The sequence below is a fragment of the Strongylocentrotus purpuratus genome, unplaced genomic scaffold (assembly GCF_000002235.5).
Source record: "Strongylocentrotus purpuratus isolate Spur 01 unplaced genomic scaffold, Spur_5.0 spur5_scaffold_7, whole genome shotgun sequence".
Taxonomy (NCBI): domain Eukaryota; kingdom Metazoa; phylum Echinodermata; class Echinoidea; order Camarodonta; family Strongylocentrotidae; genus Strongylocentrotus; species Strongylocentrotus purpuratus.
This window is the reverse complement of record NW_022145613.1, coordinates 28,612,968-28,639,481: the sequence shown is the minus strand read 5'-3', so window position 1 is coordinate 28,639,481 and position 26,514 is coordinate 28,612,968. Positions and strand designations below refer to the sequence as shown.

The 26,514-nt window shown below is 37.9% G+C and overlaps 1 protein-coding gene across 1 annotated transcript; it reads left to right on the top strand.

Annotated features, from left to right (window-relative positions):
* The first annotated feature begins 1,948 nt into the window (after positions 1-1,948).
* On the top strand, positions 1,949-15,337 carry LOC753175 (proteasomal ubiquitin receptor ADRM1). Its single transcript, XM_030974270.1, has 10 exons — positions 1,949-2,258; positions 3,935-4,051; positions 7,776-7,923; positions 8,433-8,519; positions 9,867-9,927; positions 10,796-11,049; positions 11,851-11,880; positions 13,178-13,338; positions 14,019-14,121; positions 15,153-15,337. The coding sequence occupies exons 1-10, from the start codon at positions 2,055-2,057 to the stop codon at positions 15,254-15,256; spliced, it is 1,269 nt and encodes a 422-aa protein (XP_030830130.1). The 5' UTR covers positions 1,949-2,054; the 3' UTR covers positions 15,257-15,337.
* The last annotated feature ends 11,177 nt before the right edge of the window (positions 15,338-26,514 follow it).

Below are 26,514 nucleotides of genomic sequence, written 5' to 3'. Positions count from 1 at the left end.
CACGTGCCCCAAATTACAAACAATAAGACACATGCACACACAAAGGCGAGCCAAAAGGAAACCAATCAACCAGGGACGGCGATTTCTTTCCATGACCGGGGGAGGGGGGGGGGGGGCGAAATGCGAGGGGGAATCTGTTTTCCTGGAATACAGATTTTCTACAATATTTACTTCTACGTTTTAAAGGATATTATGCGAGGAAGCGTAGCGACCGAGCGAGAAGATTTTTGCATTTGTATTAGTCTAAACGCTGCACTCTTGGACCCTCCAGAGCCTAAAAGTGTGTTGAAGTCTTTAGTCAGAATGCTATCCATTTGTTTGTGTGCATTTTTTCAAATTTTACGGGGGGAGGGGAAGATCCCCCCTAAATAAATTGAGGGGGACGTACTGTCCCCTCCCCCCCCCCGGGATCGCCGCCCCTGCAACCAACTATCAGGCAGGCACAATTAGCGATTATGAAGATTTTCTCACAGTTCCTATAAACACGCGCAAACTGGCTCAACCAGATACGAAGAAACCGTCAATGCCAACGTACCCGTTAATTTTGTGCCTAGTAGGCTAGTGTCCTACTCGTCCCATTCTAGTTATACAAATACAAAAAAAAAAAAAACTAATTCTAGCTTCCCGCAAGTGTTTTGATACTAATCAGAATTAATTTTCTATATATTACTGAATATTTTAATTCATATGAATAATTTGTAAGTTAACGTACTACTTATGCAAACGTTATTGTTCACATGTGTATTTTTAATCATTACGAAAATGAATGCATGGGGTATAAAATAATCACGTACGCAATATTACAAGTGTCTCGAACTCTCAGATTCAGTGATTTATTTGCATGTAAATAAATATCGTAGTTACATTGGTAGTAGGAAAGGTGTAAACAGTTTGTGAAGAGTGAAATTGGGTCATCTGAAGCCAGATAAACGAGAAGGCGAGAAAATGATTAAAAATTAAGTGAGGTTGCACAAATTGCATTTCAAATTTGAGAAAAGGAAGAGGGAAGGAGGAGGAGGAAGAAGAAGAGAGAAAGAGAGAGAGAGAGAGAGAGAGAGAGAGAGAGAGAGAGAGAGAGAGAGAGGGGGGGGGGGAAGGGGGGGGGGGAGCGGGGACGGGCTTTGGGGCGGGGGCAATAAAGGGCAGGATGGTGTTTTGTAGTGTTCCGGGCGGATAATTACTAACGACTCGGGCTGAATCACTACAGGTTCTTGAATTGAGAAAAATAAAAAAAGAGCAGAAAACGGTTTAGGAAATATCCATACTTCTCATTTTGTGAGCACACTTTGTTTACTTTCCCGCCGGGGTGGAGAAAAAAGTGCTACTAAGAAGGGAAAAAAAATCGACCACTTTTCTCCCCAAGTTGTCATGAATAATCTATTCGTTCGGGCGTATAAAAAAGTCCCATTTGCCCTATATTGAAAGGAAAAAAGAGCAATGAAATTATAGTTTTATACCTGCAGGCCTGTAAAAGGGCATTTGCAAGGCCTCAGTTATGAAAGTAAACGAAACGTAAATTATATTTAGTGGGCATATTTTTCAATGAAGGGGAAACTATATGGGCACATCACAAGAACAACTGCACCTCAAAAGGGTATTAAATTCATCGACAAGGTACAGTTTTTTTTTTGCCGGAGGGCACTTGTCTTGAATTCTATGGGGTCGTGAGGATGAGCAGGGCCACATGGGAACTCTACTGCGGTTTCGCTGCCGCTGTCACTTGCAGTAAAGTCAGACTATTGTACGGAAGCCATCTATAAGTGCAACCATGTGAATTACAAATTAAGAGGAATCAATTGGCGGCCACCAGATATAATTCCTCTTAAATTTTAATTCACATACGGGCTTGCGTATTAGAGTCTATTATTTCACCGCTCCCCCACCCCCTTCATTTCATTACATTTCTTAAAATATATTTTCCTTTTTTGTTCGCGCATCAAAGCTACCTCACATATCAAATTTCAGCATTGTCACGTACGTTTACAAAGTCTGGCAAATTTCCCCGTTATTTTCTATAATTTTGCTTATCATAGACGTCTTATAATTAATTAATCATGTCGGGTGCATTATTTGGAAGTTCAGCTACCGGAGGTCGTCCATCCAGCAAAAATTTGGTGGAATTTCGAGCTGGAAAAATGGAACTGAAAGGAACGACTGTGACTTCCGACAAGAGAAAAGGCCTTGTCTACCTTCACCAGCCCGATGATACGCTCATGCATTTCTGCTGGAAAGACCGCACATCTGGCACAGTAGTTGATGTAAGTTTTCCAGCGCTAGTGTACTTTCGTATCCATTTTTTTACCAGTAACTTCGGTGTGGAAATACCCTACTAAAACACACCCAAAATCAAGTAAATCTTCATCAATTGATGGTCATGAATGATTTAAAAGTTGTTATGTTTCTTACCTGTTTCGTGTCAATTTTCTTATCTAGATTCTAGATCTAGACCTTTTCTAGGTCTAGACTAGAATATTTTGGGCGCTTGTTCAGAAGCCTATCCAAAATTTGACCCGCAACTCCGGCGTGGAGATACCCTACTAAAACATACCCCAAAATGAAGTAAATATTCATTAAATGTCCAAATAAAGATCATGAGTTAAAAGTCGTTATGTTTATTACCTGTTTCGTGTCAATTTTCTTGTTATTTTTGGAGTATTTTTCGGTAACATTGATATTAGTTATTACTGTATGAAGGGGTGACCAAAGTTCGCAGACATTTTAGAACACATTACAAAATGTGATATTCGATCTATGATTTCTCATATTCTACACAAATTTATTTATTTCAATTATTACCAAATGGACGGCAAAGTTTTTTTGCTACAGATTGGTTCAACTAAAAATAATTATCGTGGAAGGATTTCGGAGATATCGCGATCTAAAAATTTGATGTCCAATAGTGCGTTTGCGCTGAACCTAAAAAAGTCATAAAAACAACGAGACCTAACTTAATGCACGGGGGCGTACAGTTGATTTATCAAAAAATGTGATGCATCAAAAATAAGGTAATATCATAATTTGCAAGGCAAGACATCATACAATCAGTTAATTGGTACCACTTTTTACTTACAATTTTGAGGAAATCTGCTCTCAAATTGGAAGATTTTCAGACCCCTTATCAGTAAATTGATAATTTTTTGGGACGGACACAAAATGTTGCAAAATTTGCCAATCTTTTGTCAATATTTTCACAATTTCGTCGTACACAATTCCAAAGAGAATTTCAAATCTGGGTAATTTTATGTTCCTCTTTCCATTGGTGATATCAGATTTTCGAAATCTTACTGATTTTTTGAGATAGCGAACTTAGGTCATGCGCGAACTTTGGTCACACCACCATATCAGTTCGGGAAATGTATGATTTCTTCAACGTTGCAGAAATCGTACATTTCCCATACTGATATACACCCCTCTACACCTTTTCACAGGTTTCACGGCAAGCCACTGCACAATACAAGTGCATACCGATGGTGGGTTGTGGGCGGGCGCGCGCGCCTGTGTGCAATTATCTACAGTAATGAGGAACTGAGACATTACGGATTAGTGGAGTCAGTGGACTCTTCTTTCTTCTCGTACTATGTACAAAGCACTACATTTTACATGACAAAAACACTGGCTTCTGACAAGAGTTTGCATTATTGGTTTTGCTGGAAAGGCATACAATTTACATTAGATAGGTCTAACATGATTGTCAAAAAAAAAAAATTAAAAATCAGTATGATACATAGTACATGTATAGCTCACCCTTTAAAATCATGATTCGACAATAAAGTCTAGAATTTCTCTACACGTGGCATGTTTTGCGTGAATTGGGGGTTCTTTGTTGAAAAGGGGTTCATTTTAGTTCTTGAAGAGATGATTATTCCTGCAAGTGATAGAGCCATTCATTTATTCATTCAGAGTCTCACAGTGATTGCTATATTTATTTTTGCAGGATCTGATCATATTCCCAGATGACTGCGAATTCAAGCGTGTCCCACAATGCACGACAGGAAGGGTGTACATACTGAAGTTCAAGTCTTCTGCTCGCAAGTTCTTCTTTTGGATGCAGGTAAGCATACCAATAAACTAATACAGGACATAAGAGAGGTGTCGTGGTCGAGTGGATACGTCGCCGGACTGTCGATCGCAAGGTCCGCAGTTAGAGTCCCGCCGCGGCACTAATGTCCTTTGGCAAAACATTGATCTACATTTGCCACACTCAACCCAGGTGATGTAAATGGGTACCTGGCCGGAATTAATTCCTTGAAATGCTGGAGCGCTGTATAAACGGCTGCTAGGCTAAAGCCGGGGTAATAATAAATGTCCCTCGGAATCAAATTATCTAGATAGATGGCGCTATAGAAATGCCTATTATTGTTATTCACCTTGGCAATGTCATTGTAAACTAGCTAATTTGTCATGTAGACAAGGGCCATATTATATCCAAAGTTTTGTACTATGATAATATAAATTGTATATCTTGCACTGTTTTTTAGTTTACTTCTTTTTTAAATAATTTGTTGTACATGTACATGTTTTATTGAAACAGAATAAAATAAAATCCAATATATTTACAAGTAATTATATACCTGTAAGATTACAAGAAAGTATTACAACGTAGATCAAAACCTCACGAAAAGTAGATTACACTTTTAAAGATGCAGGCAATTACATGCACATGTACCTGTACAACATTATAAAACAAACTTCCAGTTTTTAAGTTTACTTCTTTACTCTATGACTCCATTCATAATTACTGGAGGGCAAAGTTGACTTTATTGAAATGAAACCAACATCTTCAATTGTGTTATATTTGATGACTGGGCATTATTACTTGTTTCCAAGTTATTATTATGAGAGAGAGAGAGTGAAGTTGGCATTCTAAGATAAATTTCAATTGTGTCAAGTTTGATGACTGTGGACTACATGTATTTTATAAAAAAGTTACAAGAATTCCTATGAAAGTTACTGTATTAAAGGTACTATGTCCCTTTTGCAGCCAACCTCAAATTCTGTAGAACTTTGCAGGAGTTATGAATATTATAGTTATGAAAAAAGCAATATCTCAGTTTGAACAGGTGTCTGAAAGTACTGTTCGAAAGGTAATACGGGAGAGTCCTTCAAAATCATGTCAACTAGACCCCGTGCCTACCTGGTTGATGAAAGAGTGTTTAGATGAGCTCCTGCCATTCATAACTGAACTTATCAATCTATCCTTGTCGTCCGGAATAGTACCCGCAGCATACAAGAAATCTCACGTGATTCCACTTCTGAAGAAGAAGCAATTGGATCCAGATGAATTCAGGCATTACAGGCCAATCTCCAACTTGATGTTCATTTCAAAGGTCCTTGAGAGGATTGTCACAGCTCAACTTTGTGCATACCTAGAGACGAACGACCTGTTCCCGTGTATGCAGTCTGCGTACAGACAGTTCCATTCAACAGAGACTGCCCTCATCAAAGTCTACAATGATCTGCTACTGGCTGTCGATAGAGGGCTAGAGGCTGTTCTGGTTTTGCTTGATTTCTCGGCTGCTTTTGAAACCATAGATCATGCCAAATTGATGTGTCGTCTGCGTCATGATTATGGATTTGATGGAAAGGTACTGCAGTGGCTTGCTTCTTACCTGGAGGACCGTCATCAAGTTATTGTTGTCAACAGAGTTCCTTCTAAAGCATTCCCACTCCCCTGGGGTGTCCCCCAAGGATCCGTTCTAGGACCTCTGCTCTTTTCACTGTACACGGGTCCGCTCAGTGAGGTCATCCATGCTCATGATGGCGTCATGCATATGATGTATGCCGACGATACGCAACTGTACATAGTGCTCAAGCAAAGTGATGCTTCCAGTTGCATTTCCAAGCTCAGCAGATGCGTCAGTGACGTGAAAAGCTGGTCCTGCGGCAATAATCTTGTGTTCAACGGCACAAAAACAGAAGTTATGCATATAACTTCCATGTTTCGCAATTCCAGTGTGCTACCTGATCTTGACATGGATGGCACAACAATCACTCTTTCCCAATCTGCCAAGGATCTGGGAGTCACGGTGGACAACGTGCTAAATGTGAACCAGCATATACGCAACGTGTGTCGTATCGCAGCTTTCGGGATCCACAAAGTTGGAAAACTGCGAAAATTTCTGGATCAAAGTTCTACTCATCGTCTTGTTAATGCCCTTGTAACTTCCCACCTTGATTACTGTAATGGACTATTAATCAATCTCCCTAGCTCTCATTTAGCCCCTCTTCAACATATTCAGAACACAGCAGCACGCCTCATCACACGTACAAGAAAACATGAACACATCACACCGATCATTCGTTCACTACACTGGCTCCCCCTCCAACAACGTATCAAATTCAAGATTCTCATGCTGACATACAAGGCCTTTCACAAACTTGCTCCCTCATATCTCTCGGCACTCATCACTCCTAAAACTCGTACTTCATCTATGCGTCTCAGATCGTCATCCACAGCACATCTTCATCTTGCCCCAGGCCCTCGCACCCACACCCGCTATGGAAATCGTGCCTTTTCTGTCTGTGCCCCCCAACTTTGGAACAATATTCCCCATGAAATACGCGAGTCCCCAACCTTAGAGACATTCAAAAGTAAACTTAAGACTTATCTGTTTAATATGTAATGTAATGTAATCATATTTTGTTTGTTTAACTATAAAGCTTTATGTAAATATTAACTATTATTATTGTATTATTGTTATTAAGAATTTGTTATTATAATTATGTATCATGTATTATATTCTTGTAATTTGTAAGTTAACATTACTTTAATTTTATTTTTTGTTAAGCGCTTAGAAACTTTGTATTAAGCGCTATATAAATGTAATTTATTATTATTATATGTCATGTTTGTCCTATCTGTGAAATTTAAACGTTAGCAGTGTCCTCATATTCAAATTATGCAAGGAAACCCGTTTACTTGCTAGACCCTACTGTCAGACACTATTGAGTGACTGACTGGCTTTTTTGTTCTTTGGTAATGACATACATGAAAAGAGTTGTAAAGGGTACATGAGCATTTGTCTACATCAATAACCCACTTCTTGTGATGGCCAAGATTAAACTGATTGAATCTTTGCGCAGCATAAAACGTATGACCATTCGGTACAATTGTCTGAAAATCAAGACTATTACTTTTGGGCTCTATAGCCCTAAAGTCGATTTGACAAATAATAGTTGTTATTTTCCCACTTGAAGACATTTTCAAGCCCCACCTTTTTTAGGGAAGTTCTAAATTAGTATTATCTTTCAAATGCAGTTGGAATTTAACTTTTTCATTTTTTGGGCCTGCAAATGGGACATACACTGTAGTACCTTTTAAACCATTTGTTCTAGACTTGTGGCAGATGTATATTGATAATCACATTTATGAAACAAGGCCCAGGGGGGGGGGGGTGTTTCACAAAGATCCTAAGTTGAACTTAACAATTATGGAAAGCTGTTAGTATCTATGAACAAGTTTTGTACAAGTTATTTTAAAAGGCATAAAATGTTGATTCAAATCATTCATATTTTCTATTATCAAGGAGAATCCATGTTCTTGATGTGGAATTAATAAAAAGTCTAAGTACTTGAATTTTCGCTTCTTAATATATTTTTTTTAAAGGCTTCAAATGGCCCCCATAATTTTTAAGTCCAACTTAGAGTTTAGTTTGACTTAGGGTATTTGTCAAACACCCCTGGTCATGCACATCTACACACTGTAATCAAGGATTTGTGTCACTTATTCTCACCTCTCATGTCTAACAAGCTGTTGCCAACTTTGATCTTTCTAGGAGCCAAAGACGGATAAGGATGACGAGCTGTGTAAGAAGGTGAATGATGTGCTCAACAACCCACCTGCCCCTGGCTCCAGTGGCCTTGGAGGAGGGCGGGGCACTGGCGGTCTGCCGGCAGACTTGGGTGGACTGGGGTCTGCTCTGGGTACGTAATTTACTCCCTCACTTAAGTTTGCCATTGAATTCATTTTAGCACTATTTAGGACAGCAAAATATTCTTTAAAAATCTGAATTGAAAGGAAAATTTTAATCTGTTTCTGTTTTAGAATTATGTTTTAAAAGAAAACCAAAGAAGTACAGTTTATTTGCTGATAGACTCAAAACAATAATTTCATTTGCCAATAATAATGTGTGTGAAATCATGCAGTGTAAAATTTAATCTGGGGGGGGGGGGATATTTCAAACCAAATTCAACAATTTAATAGAGCACCTTAAGGGCCCCCCCCCCCCCCCCCCCCCCCCCCCCCCCCCCCCCCCCCCCCAAAAAAAAAAAAAAAAAAAAAAAAAAAAAAAGTCTTTTAATTTTTTTTTTTTTTGTCAGTTGAAATAATTTATGGCACTGAAGAGGTTATGAAAGAATCATTCATATCCCTTAGTAGAAACTGTTCTCTTTTTAAGATTCCTAATAACCTGTATTTCTTTTTCTTCTTGAAGGTGAAGGAGGTTTGCAGTCTATGCTAGGTAACATGGATCAACAGCAGATGATGCAGCTCCTCAGTGGGGGAGGACTAGGGGGACTCAGTAAGTCTTTGGTTGGGCCATGGTTTCAGGTGTGGTGTTCATGTGGATTGTCACCAGTATTCATTAAAGGGATCGTTTAACAATATTAAATCTGAGATGCATGGCCCGTGTTACCAGTGTCTGTGATTTGGTGTAATATTGAAGCCCTAAAAAAGAATCACGCTTCAAAACGATCATTAAAGGTAAAGACCAGTATTGGAAACGCCCCAATTTCATAAAATGAAATGGAAGCTCTCAATCATGTGAAAGAATATGTTTTGACTAATACATGATGATAAAAAAATTGCCGGGAAACCGCCTACTGATTCATATATTTTGTAAATTTGTTTCTCTCATGGTGTGTGAGAGATATAGGGTAGTCCCATATACATCTTTCTGTGTATAGTGCTTGTAACTTTACGAAGAATGGGCCAAATTTTTTATCATTTTGATGATTCCAGAACCTTGCAGATGCTAGATGCTAGATGATCAACCTTTTCTGATCGATTCCACGTTTCTTTCACAATGCAATCGCATGACCATAACTGGTCTTTACCTTTAAGTGCCTCAAAAGAGTAAAAATCTTTGAGTGACCGGTTTCACCATACTCGTTTTCCCCAATACACTGTAATGTTATGAAAACTGTTTGTCAAACGCAAAATTCGGTTTCGATTTCCAATCATAAATATCTTGATAATCAGACAGGCGATCAGCTTGTAAAAGTCAGAGGGTTCCTGATTGGCCTAAAGGTTTATAATTATCATTGCAGCATGAGCTACATGTAAATCCAGGATTTTGTTTCAGAATCTGAGACAAAGATACCTAATCCCTTTAAAGGCTTGTTCAGATATGGCACGGTAAACTGCCGCAAAAAAAAAACTACCACAAACAACTTGCATGTATTTACTGAGCTCTGTCTATTAAAGAAGATACTGAAATGTGAAGCATACTACACTTTACGTCATGATTAAATAAATGCTGCGGTTTTGCCAGGTCATATCTGAACGGGCCTTAAGAAGACAGGATGGAATTTGTAAATCTAACACTTAGGGATCCTTGTGCAATAGTGGTGTTGATTTTAACCAATATCACCAGCAATTTGATATCAGAATTACTATGATTGTAAGGGGAATCCCTGTGTTTTATTACAAGCCACTGGCTTTTTAATGCTCTTTCCCCATGCACTATTTTATTATATCTTATATCCTTGTATTTTATTAAATTAATTAATAAATTGAAAGAATCATGAGAAATTTTAAGTAAAAAAAAATTAAATTTATAAAGTATGTATTTAAATGACAATTTTTTCTTCTCTTCTTCTTCTCCACCTCTTTCTTATTTTTTATTTTATTTGTTTTGTATTAATAGGCCCCCTTGGCTTGCAGAGTATGTTGGGAGGGGCTAGAACTGGAGGTGCGTCAGAGTCAACGTAAGCTTCCATTTCTTATATAAATCTTAATTATTAGTTGAACTCTAATTGAAAGTAGAACCTGATTAAAACTGAGTTATGTTTGTGTTTAAACTTTAGGGAAACCACTTGAGTCCAGCATATTTTAATGTCTTGAAAGTTAACAAGTATAAAGATGTTGTCTACTATCCCATCTACTGGAGGGGGGGGGGGGGGGGGGGGGGCGTTTCACAAAACTTGTCATCAGTGACAAATGACAGTTGTTGTTATAAGCTACTGAAATCCTTGCTTCTGATTGGTTATCAGCAGATTTGTTACTGATTTTTGTCATTTGTCATTGAAAAAAGGCTTTTTGAAACTGACCCCTAGACTTCAGGATTGTCCTAATGGAAATGGAATCAAGTAAATGCAACAAACTCCACAGTAATTCTTGACTTGAATTGTTCTTTTTACTTTCGTTCCGTTGATCACTTTTTTTATGTAAGCGTGATGGTAAACTTGCTGCCACAGCAACCATCACGTCTCACAATGGATAAAACCAAGTTATTGATGTCATCGGTATGTCATGTCACTAGGATAAAACCCCTTTGAGGTGCCATAGTGTAAACTTGATATTGAGGGGTCAGAAACGCAAAGACATAACTCCATTTTGGCCATTTTGAGAAAAAGTGGTTTATGTGTCACTGAGCACTTGAGTCTTAAGGAGTTAAGTCTGTTTTATAAGCTATTGACTTCAATCGGGTTTTGGATGGAGTTAGTCTTTGTGTTTCCTAGAAAGCCCATATGCTGAACATTTTAATATCAAAATATTAATTTTGGCAAAATATGGAGTTACGTCTTTGTGTCACTGAACCCCTCGATATTATCCTTTGATCCTTGTTCACTGCAGACCATCTAGAACCCAGTCCTCTGCTCGCCCTGCTACGTCTTCCAGCAGTAGTGTGACCCCTGCCACCACCCAAAGCTCTACTCCAGCAGCTAGGCCATCTACCACCCCTGCTGCTGTTACTCCTGCTGCTGCTGCTGCTACCCCCACATCTACTGCATCTTCGGCTGCCGCTGCTGCTCCAGGTGCATCTCCGGCCGCAGGGCAGCCGGCCATTCAGCTGAGGGACTTGCAGAGCATCCTCAGCTCCATGAATTGTAAGTGAGATGGTTATTTATCCTCATGTTATTATCATTATCATCATCATCATCATCATCATCGTCCTCCTCATCATCATTATCACAATGATCACTGTCACTTTTATTATCATCATCAGCATCGTCATCAATATCATCGTCATCACCATCACCATGATCACCACCGTCATCACTATCATCATCAGCAGCAGCAGCACCGCCATCACCACCACCATCATAATCATCATCACCATCATCATCTTCATTATCATCACCATAACCTTGACCATCATCATTATCATAATGATCATTGTCACCATCATCGCGTTGTCATTGTGATAATAATCATGATAATCATGATCACAATCATGATCATCATTACCTACCTGATCATCATCATCACCATCCTTATCACAATATCACAATGATCACTGTCACTATCATCATCATCATCATCATCATCATCATCGTCATCACCATCATCACGTTGTCATGATCATCATCATATTCATCATCATATTTATCATCATGTATTCAGCTAGAATGACATAACTTAACCTCCTCATCACCCTTTTGTCTTTTTTGAAGATTTTGTAGGATGTTGCTTTCCATATAACTGGACCATTATGTGATTGTCTACCCATTTACCTATGCAAAATAATACATGTAATGTTCATTTTGATCTCTAAAGGTGATTTTAAGGCTATTGTGAGGGGGTTTAGGGTGTAAATTATATGTAATTCAGTTAGATATCTGTGCAGTGTTAACTCTAACCCATATGAATTCAAATATACTCTTACCATTCTGTCATTTCATTTACAGTGCCAGGAGAAGCAGGAGCTGGACAACCAGGTAAACAAAATATCAATTTCTTTATATATATTTTCTGAATACACATTCATGTTGAGACTTTTGCCTACAAACAGCGGAAGGCTTCAGCAAGACTATACTGCATGAGATGAGCGAGCGGTCATTTGACATTCTCTGTTGCTGTATACATACAGACGGAATCAGAACAGTTGTGAATAGTAAAATAAGGAAATATTTTTTATTATTTTATCCTCCATGTACGTTCTCATTCCTTCAGACTTTTATTCCCCACTTGTAGGCATTTGCCATTGCTTCGCGTTTGACTGAACTTGCCGTAGTTTGTAGGTTAAAGTTTCATCAATCAAATTTAGTTGTTGATTCATAAAGTTAGTTCCAGTTACCTGTTCAAAGTCATATGAAGCTCTTCAAATGTCTCAAATATTTATACTTATAATTATACTTCTGCGATATGTTAGATATTTATTGAGGACCCTTTCTTAACTTGATACATTTTGATAATTTCATGTGTCATGCACAAAATAAATTTAGGATTAAAGTAGCACATGTGATGATAAAAATTCAGTTAGAACTTCATTGAATCTTTGTTTTGACAAGGAAAGACTTCTATGTCCAGTTAACAACTAAATTATGCATACTCTTACCTTTTAATGATTTTTAGTATGTGAACAATTAATTTATCCTGATTTATGTTTCTTGAAACTGTGACTTGTGGAAGCTTACATCTAAAAGCTTACATCTAAAAGCTTACATCTATTCAACAAAGACCCTGATTTAACCAGTCAACCCTTCATTCTTGAGTTTCAAAAAACACATATGACATCAAATTTACAAAGGGTATGAATAATTAGATGTAAACCTGTATATACTATACTAAATGGATTACAGCGTACTTTGTCCAATTCATTAATAATAATACATTACAGTAGAGGTGTCGTGGTCGAGTGGATATGTCAGCGGACTGTGGATCACAAGGTCCGCGGTTCAAGTCCCACCGCGGCACTAATGTCCTTTGGCAAGACATTGATCTACATTTGCCACTCTCCACCCAGGTGTTAAATGGGTACCCGGTAGGATGCGAAAGCTAATGTGGTTTGATTAGCAATGGCGCTTATAAAATGGCGACTGGCTGGAATGCTCCCCAGGGAGTGGAGAATGTGCATACCTTGTGTGTGGTTAAGCATGAATCCGATGACCGGGCTAATAATATATATCTGTAAAGCGCATTGAGAGGGCCTGCGGTCCTGAAATGCGCTATATAAGGACAAACTATTATTATTATTATTTATTAAGTTGCAATTATCATCTTGTTTTGTTGCAGCTGTTGACCTGAGCCAGCTGATGACCTCAGATGCCATGACCCCGATTCTAGCCAATCAGGAGATTCAAAAGAAGTTGATTCCATTCTTACCAGAGGGGGAGTCGCTACCCAAGGATCCTGAGCAGCTACGAGCAACTCTCCAGTCCCCTCAGTTCCAACAGGTTAGAAAATCGGTTCAACTCTTTCTTTTTTCCTTTTTAAAGAACTTTTTCAAACACTTTGTGTCATATCAAACATTGCTCAATGAAACAAGGGCAAATGCTAAAGTAAATACTGCTTGGAGCCAAGATGTACGAATTATCGCGTTGCTAAAAGAACAAAATGGGAGTAAGTACTGCTACAAAATCTACCAAACTCATATCTCTCCGTCTCCCCCTTAAATGTTATGTCTCTCCTTCCTCTCTCTCTCTCTCTCTTCCTCTCTCTGTTTCTCTTTTTTCTTCTCTCTCTTGTAGATGCATATATAAATAAATACAATTTTTTTCTTCCTAGCCCACATGCAGTACATTAGATGAATAGAAATAAGGAAATGATATTCATTTTATACTTGTTTATGATCTTATTAGCATAGTACATAGATAGAAAATATCACAATGAAGTTTAACAAATAGGGCAGTATTTCACAAAAACACCATAAATTCAAGTGCATCGACATCCCATTGAAACCTATTATTGTATCTACCACATATTTCAATGGGATGTTGATGAACGTGTTATAATGACTGTGTCGAGCTTGTCATGTATTAATCAAAGTGAAAAACAGATAACTGTCTTGTTCACACTTCTTAGTACATTGTCTGAACATTATGAAAAAACGTTTTCTCTGTTCTATTCCATGCAGGCGTTGGGTATGTTTACAGCAGCGTTCCAGTCTGGTCAGTTGGGTCCTCTCATGGCACAGTTTGGTCTCAGCTCAGAAGCAACAGATGCTGCTAACAGTGGAGGTAAACACTGACTTATTATTGTGAAATTCAGACAGTTGAAGAAAAAAAGTAAAGCAACGACAACTTTCAGATGCTTGTACATTAGCAACAATAGTAATTTTTTTAATTTTTTGTTGTTGATTTTTGTTGTTCTTTACTGTAGTGCTCTTCCAGTCAAAAGCAACTGATCAAAACATTTCCAATTAGTGTATAGGGTCATTAAGATTTCTGTGCCTGCAATGCACACCCTTACAGACACGCTGTCAATTTCTTTTAGGTCTGTAGATACAATGTAAGCATTCTGTCTGTGTATGCACATATAGAAGATAGGTCCCTGGTAGGGGAAAAGAGTTACGCTACAGCTAAAAATTGTGTGTTTGGAGCCAGAAGGGCGTTTCCTCATGTACTTTTATACAGAATCATCACACTTATGGCTCCAAACAGGCGATATGGTCTGATGTAACTGTAACATTTACTGTAACATTTAGGTTACGTTACCCTATAACATTTTCAAAATAATGACTTGATGATACAATTGATGGCGATTATGAGGCTACCATCTTGCAATGCACATTAAAGTTTATTGAACTGTATATTTCAAAATGACTTTTTCCTTCTAGTGGGTGATATGTATATCTGAATGGCTAAAATAAAACAGATGCTCACCATTAGGCCTTAAAAAAAAAAAGGATGTTGTATTGCCCTTTAGGTGCCAAAACATGGGTCGGTTGGTCACAAATCTTTTTTTTAAACTTTTTTTTCTTCTGTATTTTCTCCCTCTTTAGGCTTATATTTCTCAGTTTTGAATGCTTAAATATTTTTCTTCTTTAAAAAAAGGTTATTTTTTATATTTTTTATCAAAGCCGATCGTAGATTTCAAGATTTTGGGGTCGGTTGCAAAGGGCAATACAACATCTTTTTTTTTAGGCCTTATCATGCTAGCATTTTGCTTTTAATGATTTATTTCAAGAAATATCAATGACTTCACCACCCCTTACAATCACTTGTTAATCCAAATTTATTTCTATATCGTTCTGTTTGTTTCCTGGCAGACATTGAGTCTTTCAGCAGGGCCCTACAAGGTGGTTCAAGCTCCAAGGACGACAAGAAAGACGACAAGAAAGACGGAGACGATGAAGCCATGAATGTCGACTAGATTCCACGTCTCATTGTCTTATCAAATTAAGTCGTAGTGAATTGTACTGAAACAGTCAGTAGTAAGAGCTTATATAGAAAAGAACACCCATATAGCATTGCATACATTTTCCTTTGATGTGCATGATTGTACTTCTTCCTGGTTAGTGACCCCAATCTAACATCCAGAATATTTTCTATCACTTTGTAGGCATATTAACCTCGGACATAGAATTGATTTATTCCAACACAATTATGTTGTGGAAAAATAGAACAAAATACATGTAATGAATAGGTATGTCATGACTTCTCCTGTCTTATGTCCCTCCTATGAGTCTGTTTCACTTCTTGATGGGGCATGATTGCACCCTCTCGTTTGTAACTTTTGTCAAATGTGATCCAACAGATCCCGCGAGTTTTCAGGAATTTTCAGAACAATATCAAATGACTTCAAGGGGAAAATATATAAATTTGCTAAATACTTACTGTGAAAGAATGTTTTTCAAAGATACAGGAAGCTCATCTGGTTGAAAGTCTGTTTGAAGACAGAAGGATGTTCACTCCTATACTTACCATGGAGTTAATGCCCTTCTGGCTCCGAAAAGGCAATATAATATTGTCATTTTGGAATCAGAATGGTGTCAACTCCTATACTTAAAGATAAAGTTGAAATATGGTCATGCGATTGCATTGTGAAAGAAACGGTGTGGAATCGATCAGAAAATGTTGATCATCTAGCATAGAAGTATTGTGTGTACTGCAAGGTTCTGGAGTCATCAGAAGGATAAGAAATTTGGCCCAGTCTTGGTAAAATAACAAGCACTGTACACATAAAGATGTATATGGGACTACACAAACATGTGGCATAAAAAAAAAATCGGGCCTCATTTTTAAGCTGTTGTTATATTTAGAATACAAAGGCATTTGAAGGGCCATGCTTTTCAGGGAACCTTTTTTCTATGATGCTCTTCCACACTTGCATAATAACAACGTTAATGCTCACAAATTATTCCTTACCTCTCCCCAGAACTCAACCTTCTCTTTAAACACAGCATTAATGCTTTCTGGCTCCAAACAGACAATATATATTTCAAGCCTGCTCATGACCCATTGTTACACAAAAGGAATTAGAATATACCCTTTTAAAACCACCCGATATTGCAGGAATATGGGCCAGTTTCGATTTCAATTCTTTGTAAAATTCATTGTTCATTGTCCGCCGATTTAATGATGTGCATACAAGGTTTCATGTTTTGTTTAAATTAAACTTCCTTGATGCTGATACACGTATTTCTTTATGTTGCATGCAAAGCACCTATCCTGAAGGAAGCATCTTGAAGCTTATGGCATTTTCACAATAGAAAAACATCCACGGATTTGGTTAAAATTGAGTTTAATCGCTGATACTTCCAAGATATCAATCCTTGTTATTTTCTCTATCATGAGGGAATTAACGATTGTTTTACTACTATTGTCAAAAATCAATTGGTAAATCTCTCACTTACAAAATATTGATAAATATTGGTAGCATTCAATGTAAAATTAGAACGTTATGTTGTATGCGTCACATTAAATGTTGATTATTGTGTATAAGGCAGAATTCAACTAGAATGGTTGGGATTGTTTTGTTCGTTCTGTTGAAGAGAGAGAGAGAGAAAGAGAGAAAAGAAAGAGAGAATGAGAAGAAGAAGAAGTAAGAGAAAATTAGTAGTAGAAGAGAGAGAGAGAGAAAGAGAGAAGGAGAGGAAGAAATACAAATGGAGGTGTAAAAGAGAGAGAGAGAGAGAGAGAGAGAAAGAAAGAACGTGAATTTAATCTTATACAAATCCTATATCCAAAATCTTTTATACAAAAGCTCATGTCAATATTGTTTACAAATCGTGCTCGCACAAGGTACGTTTCTTGCTATAGGTACCATACTCTTATGGAATAGGAGCACATCCCGGATAGAGAATGGAATTGATATCTTCCCTCTGGGTATGTTGGAGAATAGTAGTGGAGTGATAAGGGGCCTAGGAGGAAACTATCTGGGTCTATTGGGGTGATGCAGGGGTATGGAAACCCCAAACGTCGGAGAATCGCGGAGTTCAAATATTTTAAATGATTTTACGTGGCTACCGTTGGTTCAGTAGTGACTGTGTGCTGGATGTAGTGGCTAAACTGATGATTATATTGAATCATGGTTTACATGTAGGCCTACTCATGGTCAATGCGGAATTCAACAATGAACTCATTGACAGAATACATAATATACATAATACATGTACCTATATTGTCACGTCTGTCGCTTTTTTCAGGTAGTTTTAATGGACGAACTTTGACAAACACAAACGATATTAGAAACTATATTAATTGAAATTTTTACGAGTGATCAAAATTCAGGTCTCCATACCTAGTATAAATTCCATTTTATCAATCAACATTCATCATAAGTCAATTTCGAAATTCATTTGATGTGGTATTATGAATGTCATTATTTTTGTTATCAATATTACTATCATTCTTGAATTGGTTTGATTTATTGTAAAAACATATCAAACAATTAAGCAGTCGCAGGCTGAAATTGTTTAATTTTCAAACAAATTTAGAATATAGAGAAATATACACATAAAAACTGAAATACAAATTGTGAGTAAACTTTTGCAGAAATTATATAACATTGGTATAAAGATGAAATCAAAGTTGCAAAACAAGGTTATTTGTTTAATGTAGTAATAGGGGAATACATTATCATCATCACCCTCCTGCTCCTCCTCCTCCTCCTCCTCATTATCATAATCATTGTTATTGTTTTGTTATTGGTGATATATCATCACCATCATACATAAACACTAGATAGTAAATCAAACGCAATATAAATATCAAAACAAAACCTTTGAGATGAAAAGAAGTTCATAAACTGCATTTGCACATGTAATCGTCGATGCGTGCTCTTAATCGGTTCTAGGACAATTACCCCCCGTAAAATTAACCCCCGGAGAATTACCCCCCGAGGACAATTACCCCCCCCCCCCCCAAGGACAATTACCCCCCGGAAAATTACCCCCCGAGGACAATTACCCCCCAAGGATAATTACCCCCCCCCCGGAAAACTACCCCCTGGAAAATTACCCCCCGAGGACAATTACCCCCCGAGGACAACTACCCCCGAGGACAATTACCCCCCGGAAAACTACCCCTTGAGGAATTACCCCACGAGGCCTACCCGCCCCCGAGGACAATTGCCCCCCTCCCCCGGGGACAATCAGGATTCAATAGCAAAAGACGATCTGACACGTTGAGAGATGCTGTGAAGGCTACGAGCCCATAAAATCCCGTGCATGAACCCACATTCGTCCAAATACTTGCGCGTGATCTTCCTCATTACTACACATTTTTCTTTAACTATAATCTATGCAACAACACTATGGTTGCTGTTTTCTACGAAGGATTTCTCTTGTGCAGCGTTATTTCAACTTTTTGTTCGACACGATGCCCTCTTAAGAAATGAAAAGTTTCGCCCAATCTTAAATTCTTCACAAACTATTTATTTTGCATCACTCTGGCACTCGTCAAGTGCTATGTACACACGTATGGGCACATTTGTTTCTTGATTTAGTGAACGAGCAAGAAAAACAAGGACAAGACATTTTCAAAATGGTAAAACATAATGTTGTAATCAACACACTAGCACAGATTTAAGGTTATGCGGGCGCCTCACCGCCGAATGTACACGAATATAAAGTGAAATATTCGGTCATGACCTTGATACACGAATATGAGGATATTCGGGCCTCTCGTTGCCTTGATTCATCATGTTTATAATTGTGATGAGTGTGGTAACAATGTAATGTCGAAATAAAAGATATATATTCGCAAAATATTGTCAGCGAGCGAGGAAGAAAGACATTTTATTATTTGTTTACATTTTATTTTCTCATGAAAATAAATACTCTACCCGTTTCTGATATTTGTTTTTCACAAAATCAACGTTTGCCAAAAAAAAATTGTCATGTAACTAACATTCTCTTGCGGCACCCCAGTTGAAAAAACGCTGCTCTGGAATTACAAAATCATTGAGATGAATGTACCCAAGTGCGGATACTTATTTTCTTTTAATATGGCACCGTACATACCATATAAAATTATTTAACTTGAAGGCAATTTTTATTTCAAAATAAATTACAGTACAAGAAAACATATTTTAGTTCACCATGACAACAGAAATATATATATATTATTTTACATTACATTTATAAACATGAAGAGAACCTTAATTTTGGAATAGATCATGGATGAGGGCCCATTATACATACAAAGACAAATATACGATCAGCTGATTAGAAAAGTTACAGAGGATGCATAAATAATGATATCTTACATCCTAATTTCTTTGTTGGGCCATTTTTGGGGAGACTAGCTGTATTAACGCGTACTCATCTGCGCGCAATGTATTGTTAAATTTCTAAGAAATGTATTATATTTAAACGTCTTTGGTAAATTCCGTACTTTGATTTGATACATGCGTCTTCTGGCAATTGAATTTGATTCAATACACGTGGCATATTAAGTCAAACTTCACAAAGGTGGAATACAGAGCGAGCGGGGTGGGTGAAATCTCTTCCTAGGAGGATACATGTACGTCAAGCAAAAAGATTTGGCAGATGGGTACGAGGGCTTTGAATGTGAGCTACGAATATAAATATAATTTATACACAACCCCTGTACGAAACAAATCTATTCCGTCATAAATAACTAAGAAAATGAAAGTTCATGACATTTTCTCTAAATAGCAATTTGAAGAGGAGCTCACATTATACGTCACAGTGTTACAAATTCCCTGGGTGTGATTGTCTTCGGGCCGCGGTAATGGTGTTTCGAGGGGGGGGGGGGGGGGGGGGGTAATTGTCCTCGGGGGTAGTTGTCCTCGGGGGTAATTGTCCTCGGGGGGTAATTGTCCTCGGGGGGTAATTGTCCTCGGGGGTAGTTGTCCTCGGGGGGTAATTCTCCGGGGGGTAATTTTCCGGGGGGTTATTGTCCTTGGGGGGTAATTGTCCTCGGGGGGTAATTCTCCGGGGGGGGGGGGGTAATTTTCCGGGGGGTAATTGTCCTTGGGGGGGGGGGTAATTGTCCTCGGGGGTAATTCTCCGGGGGGTAAATTTCCAGGGGGTAATTGTCCTTGGGGGGTAGTTTTCCGGGGGTAATTTTCCGGGGGGTGATTGCCCAGGGGGTAATTGTCCTGATACGCTCTTAATCATCGTGACTGATTTTTTCTCGATTTCTCGAACCGTTTTTGATATTCTAACCATTCACCATACGTGCCAGGTCAGTGTGTGGCCATACAGCTATCTTGTAACCACGCCATGACACACACAAATGAAAGAAAAGAATAGATTAGTGAGAAGGAAAAACGGTTTCTTCTTTCCTATCATTTTATTGCGCATTGTCAAGAGTAACATCAACAGCAGATTGGACACAGTTCAACCGGGACCGAAAGTAGACGATGACGTAAAGAACGGGAAAGTGAGGGGAATACAAAGTATATTCATAGTAAAGATTGGAGTTCTATCGCCATGCATGGGTGTCCATGATTACCAAGGCCCCGAAAACATAGAGTAGAGGTTTTAGAATAATGGACGACGACATCAACACGTACAGTCAAAAGGTCGAATATGTTTATAGTCATAAAGAAAATGGGGTAAATATTAAGTATGACTAGCCATTACTATTTTAACCTAGGAATGATGGATTCATTGCAGGGGGCACTGGGAGAGATCGAGGGAGCGTGAAAATAATGTTGTGTAGCCCCTCCCAAACCCCTCCCTGCATCAATGGCCGTGTTACTTGTCATCGTCTTAGTGATATATAGCTGTGTCCCCCCCCCCAACAATATACATATAGGATCCTGGTATGACATAGCAATATAAAAGAGGCCTCGACATGAAAGTTATGTACTAATATTTACATATGATGATGTCAATCTCTCTCTCCCTCTCTCTCTCTCTCTCTCTCTCTCTCTGTCTCTCTGTCTGTCTCTCTCTCTCTCTCTCTCTCTCTCTCCCTCTCTCTCTCTCTCGCTCTGTCTCTGTCTCTTTTTATCCCTCTGTCTCTCTCTCCCTGTCACACACTGTTTGTTTTCGCACACACTATAGCCCCCTCTCTCCCTCCCGACTCCAATCCATCACCATTCCCCCCCCCCCCTCCCCCTCCCCCTCTCTCTCTTTCTCTCTCTCTCTGTCACGTTCCTGTCTCCTGTTATCATATTGCCCTCTGTCGTTTCATCCTTCTCTCTTTCTCTATAATACTTGGAGCCAAAATTAAATTCATATAGCTTCGTCATGTCAAGGATCTTTTATCATAATGCTTATAAATACGCCTAGCATCCGTATTACACCCCCAAAAATAGAAATAAACTGCAATGTTTGTAACTTAATAACGGAATATCAACAACAACAAACGGCATACTCCTCGATTCCAAAGTTTTGCCTTTTATGTAGTCCGCGTACGTCCGAACAAGGAAACAATATAAATTTATAATGATATTCCTTTTCTCCTCAAAGAAATTTTATTTGCCCAAATTATTAACCGCACGCTGCACAATTTTTTTTCAATGCGATGTTTGTGTTATTTGCACGTTTTCCTGTCATAATCTATGTCAAAAATATATTGAGTACAGGGTTTCAACGAAAGCGATTAGAAATATTGATACAGAATCTTGATTTTGTTTTTTCTTCTTCTTCAATTCTATAACTTCACCTTTAACAGTGCGGGGGTGATGGCATTAACCCACATTGATATTTAGAATTTTCTGTAATGAAATATACACATTTTAAATATCTGGCGCTCTTTTTCCCCCATTTTAGGGCAGATACAACTGTTACAATAGATTCAAACACATACTTTACTAATTCTATAGCTTTATACAATATATTGAAGGTGCACGGTTCAAGAGACGCAAGATTGAGTGTGATTTTATTAATCATTTGACTGTTCAGATCCTCGATCTTAAGATTCTAACAATTTGAATGTTCATATTAAATACTATTGTAAATTTTTCCAAAATCGGATCGTAGTAAGATTGAATAGTGTGCGGTGGGCTTTAAACCAAAAATATATTAAAACAATTTCCGTCTCCCAGACTCCAAATAGAAACCAGATTTAACCATCCAGGAAGAAAAGAAGGAAAGTCTTCAAAATTCTTCATTTAGGAGCAATTTTCTTCCCGGATATTGTAATTGGATATCTATTTCTGGATACAAGGGTCAGGACCTCAGTTTTTTTGTTCGATTCCGGGAGGGTTTTTGTGTGTGAGCTCTCGTCCCTTTTCTCGGACGAAGGAGGGTATAGGATTACATAGTCTCTACGCGCAGACCATTTTAGGTTGCCCATCTCGGTGAATCAAAATTCAAAAAATATTTCCGATAGAGAAAATAACGATTGCAGGACCCCCGGTAGCGACGCCCCCTACTATTTCAGTGTGATTTTTTTTCTCGCTGATGAGAAGAGTCTCCAGGTGGGAGGGGGGGTGTCGGTGGTAGTTATCTTCGAGGGCGTATCAATTGTCATAGAATCGGAATAACATCTGCTTATAGACTGAGAATATAACTATTTTTTAAATGCTCTATCAAATATTTCATAGCAGTTTCAGAGCACCCGCCTAAAAGATACAAGACAGATATAAGCGGGGTATTTAACGATGCTTGGTTCTTCATTTTTTCTTCAAACAGTACATTCATTCGCAGCCACATGACTGAATTGCAATTTTTGTACAGCATATCAAAATATTATGATCAATCATTGCTACATAAATAAATTTGGCATTAAATCGAAGAGAATGGTGAGAATTACTTCGTTGTCTATTGAAAGGGTAAGCGCTTCCCTGACTTTTAAGTGGTTTGACAGCCTTCAAAATTAATGAAAGATGACCGGTGCATTTTTGGTTAAATACATGAAAATGAAATCAAACGAAATTGGTAGAAATTCATCTGCTGCTCTAAAAGTAGAAACGATATTTGTACATTTATGAAACAGATTAAGAGAGAGGGAGAGATTGTGCGAGAGAGAGAGAGAGAGAGAGAGTGTGTGTGTGTGATATTGAGAGAGAGAGAGAGAGAGAGAGAGAAAGTGAGAGAGAGAGAGAGAGAGAGAGAGAGTGAGTGTGTGTGTGATATTGAGAGAGAGAGAGTGTGAGAGAGAGAGAGAGAGAGAGACTGTGAATAAGTCCAACCGAAAATATTACTTAGAAATATACTCAGGGGAATACCCACCGGTTCATTAGCATTTGCGGTTTAAATCACGTGTGGTTCACCGTTGGAAAAAAGTTTGAACGTTGGCAGGGCAACAACTTCCTGTCAATGTGAAAGTGACAATTTATGTTGTTTCCCAGATCAACCACACTGTAACTTAAAATATAAATATTCCTCGTTATCACAGAGAAAGCGATAACACGTGTTTGCTGTTATAATGGTGTTTGCTTAACAATGGTTCTGTATAGTCTAAGGATATTTCATTATTGTTGGGTAATTAAATGATGAAAATCTACGAGGTTGCTTGGGCAAGCAAAATGTTTATAAGTTGGCTAAATTTTCTAAAATACACAAACATAACAAATACCAATCGCATGAATCGAAAGCGTCAGTCGCGCGTCAAGTCCAGCAACAAAACAGCGAAGCTAATTGAAGCAAACGGGAAAAATATATTAGATACTTGGCAATTCGTGTTCTACTAATTCAGTGAAACCAGGCCATGGGTGTAAAGGGACAAAAAATTAGACCTCAGACTAGTTTCCTTTGTTAAAACCTACTTTTGTTCCAAGGCTCGACCCATCGTCGAGTTTGAATTACAAAATATTTTACAATCTGATTGAAATTTGTAGAACGCACTTTTCCTTCGGGGTTACATGTTTGTATTTTGTTTTGGTTCCATCTTGAGATGGAAAAATATATTTTTGTTGACTTCGGTTTAAAGAAAAAAAAGAGCAGTTCATGCCATCACATATACATGATGGGATCGCTACTAGGAGTGGAAAGGGGGAGGGGGAATATATTTTTGTAAATATTTCTTGTAATTTCGCCTTTCAAATAGACAATCATTTTGAGGGGGAACAATATTTTGGTCAGACATTGTAAGACAATCTTAAAGAATTTATATATTATATAAATTTATTAAATCAATCCAAAGGCAAATTCAATACCATATTGTATGTCCGTCTCGTTCAGATTACGTAATTCGTCATTGCGATGTGCGAACATCTTCGATAGGTAATGGACAAGGCATGTGAACGAGTCTTTGTGAATGAAAGCACTTTCTCTCTTTCTGCGGAGGCAAACATTCTATGAAGGTCAATTTCCCTTCAATGACACCTTTTGCGTCACTTCGTTGATATTCTTGACATTATATCATGAACCTGTAAACAATTATTAGGTCCAGTATTACACAATTTGTAATAGCCTCAATTTTGGTCAATTTTAGTGGAAATATGCTTTTTATGGTTTCGGTTATAATATTATGTGGCAGGCCTATTTGGGCACATCATGGATTAAAAATAGGAAAGTTGCAGGGGGAAATATTCAAAGTTAGCGATGGAAGAAAAAGTTGTCAGAGCATACTTTTGTTTTCAAAATAGGTTATTCGGTAAAATCCTTTGAACAAGTAATCCAGGTTCACTTTGAAAATGAAAACAACGGATATAACAAATCTGAATCGGGTCTTCCCAACTAGACTAGCAAGTTCACCTGTTGTGGCGCATGCGCAGTACCGGAGAAAAACTTTCGCCTATTCCATATATAGAGTACACAGAACACGAATATAAATTTAATCAGAAACTGCTGAAACTTTCATTGGAAGAAGCTCAACGCGGGAAATTGATCTGGAAACGATTGTGTAGCCGGAATTTAGTGAAAGATAAAGAATCTTCATACATACACGGGGAGGACATAGACTGTAACAGATTTTATAACTTGTCGTGTCGTGGTGGAAGTCCAAGAACTGCTATTTACACTAAAGAGGTAAGCGATATATTTCATCATTTTTATTAACCAACGGATCGAAAATAGACTTGCGAGATGGCTTTGTTTTCCCAGATGCTGTATTTGATTTTGTGGTTCGTCATGTCTTTATTTTGTGTTGGGTGTATGCATAAGTTGTTTACGACTTACAAAACCAGTGTATAGTAATCTTCATATAGGCCTGCATGACATTGGAAATCCACTACTTGAAGTATAGTCATTTTTATAAGAGATCACTATATATGTTTTGAAGCTGAATCATCGCCAAGTTAAAGTGGAATCCGCTCCAAAGTGATGGTTTGAATTACTCTTTTGAGAGTGGATTTCACTACTTTAGTGCTTGAATTTCCACTTTAAAGGGAGTGATCCCAATATGACTCGTATAATTGTGGATACCGCTCTTTCTAATGGTATACAGTTCTGGAGACTCGAGAGCAAGTTATTTTTTCTTGCTTTTACCTTTTAAAGCAGATTGAATTAATCCATGAACCAATCAATCATTTCGTCTTTTAAAGAAAATGATATGTTCCAGGTATTCCACAAAGTAATATGTATATCGTTAGGAATGACTTTGGGCTGCAATTGGAAGTGATTTGATCATACCGTCTATAATTCAATCAGGTATTTAACTGAGAAACTCGTTACGTCTAAATAGCCTGGAAAGTATACTCCGAGGGTAAAGGAAAAAACATTAAGCACCCCCCCCCCCCCATAAGAAAGAACAGAAATTGATTTTTTTTTTAAATAGTCGATAAACCTTAATTAAGTATTTAAAAAAATAGGAGTAATAAACTGTTGTTACATAATCTTATAAATAAGGCTTTGAAAGGGAGCACATGATTTATTGGTATACACAGGTTGGATGTTACAAGAGTTCACAATTAAAAATATGATCGTGTTATGCAAAATCTTGGAATAATCCACCTAAATACACATATGAAGTGCTTTTAGAAAATAGATAGAGTAGTATGACTCCGTGATTATATTTTGCCTCGGAACTGTTCAGATCTCACAATGCCCTTGTATGACAGTGCGGTTGTTCTATAGATCTACATATGGCCTGGTTATTAAAATAGATATTTGTTGTTGTTGTTGTTGTTGTGGGGGAGGGGGGTTAAAGGATACCATAAAAGCCAACTGGCTATTTACAAGACAGGAATGTGAAATGACACAAATATAATGGTTTAATCGAGTTATTGATACGGTTTTTTTGCGTAGCCCAAATCTCAATGGCACATCACAACTCAAGGAATCTCTTTCATTTTTCTGTAAATGGAACAATTTCACCGATGAT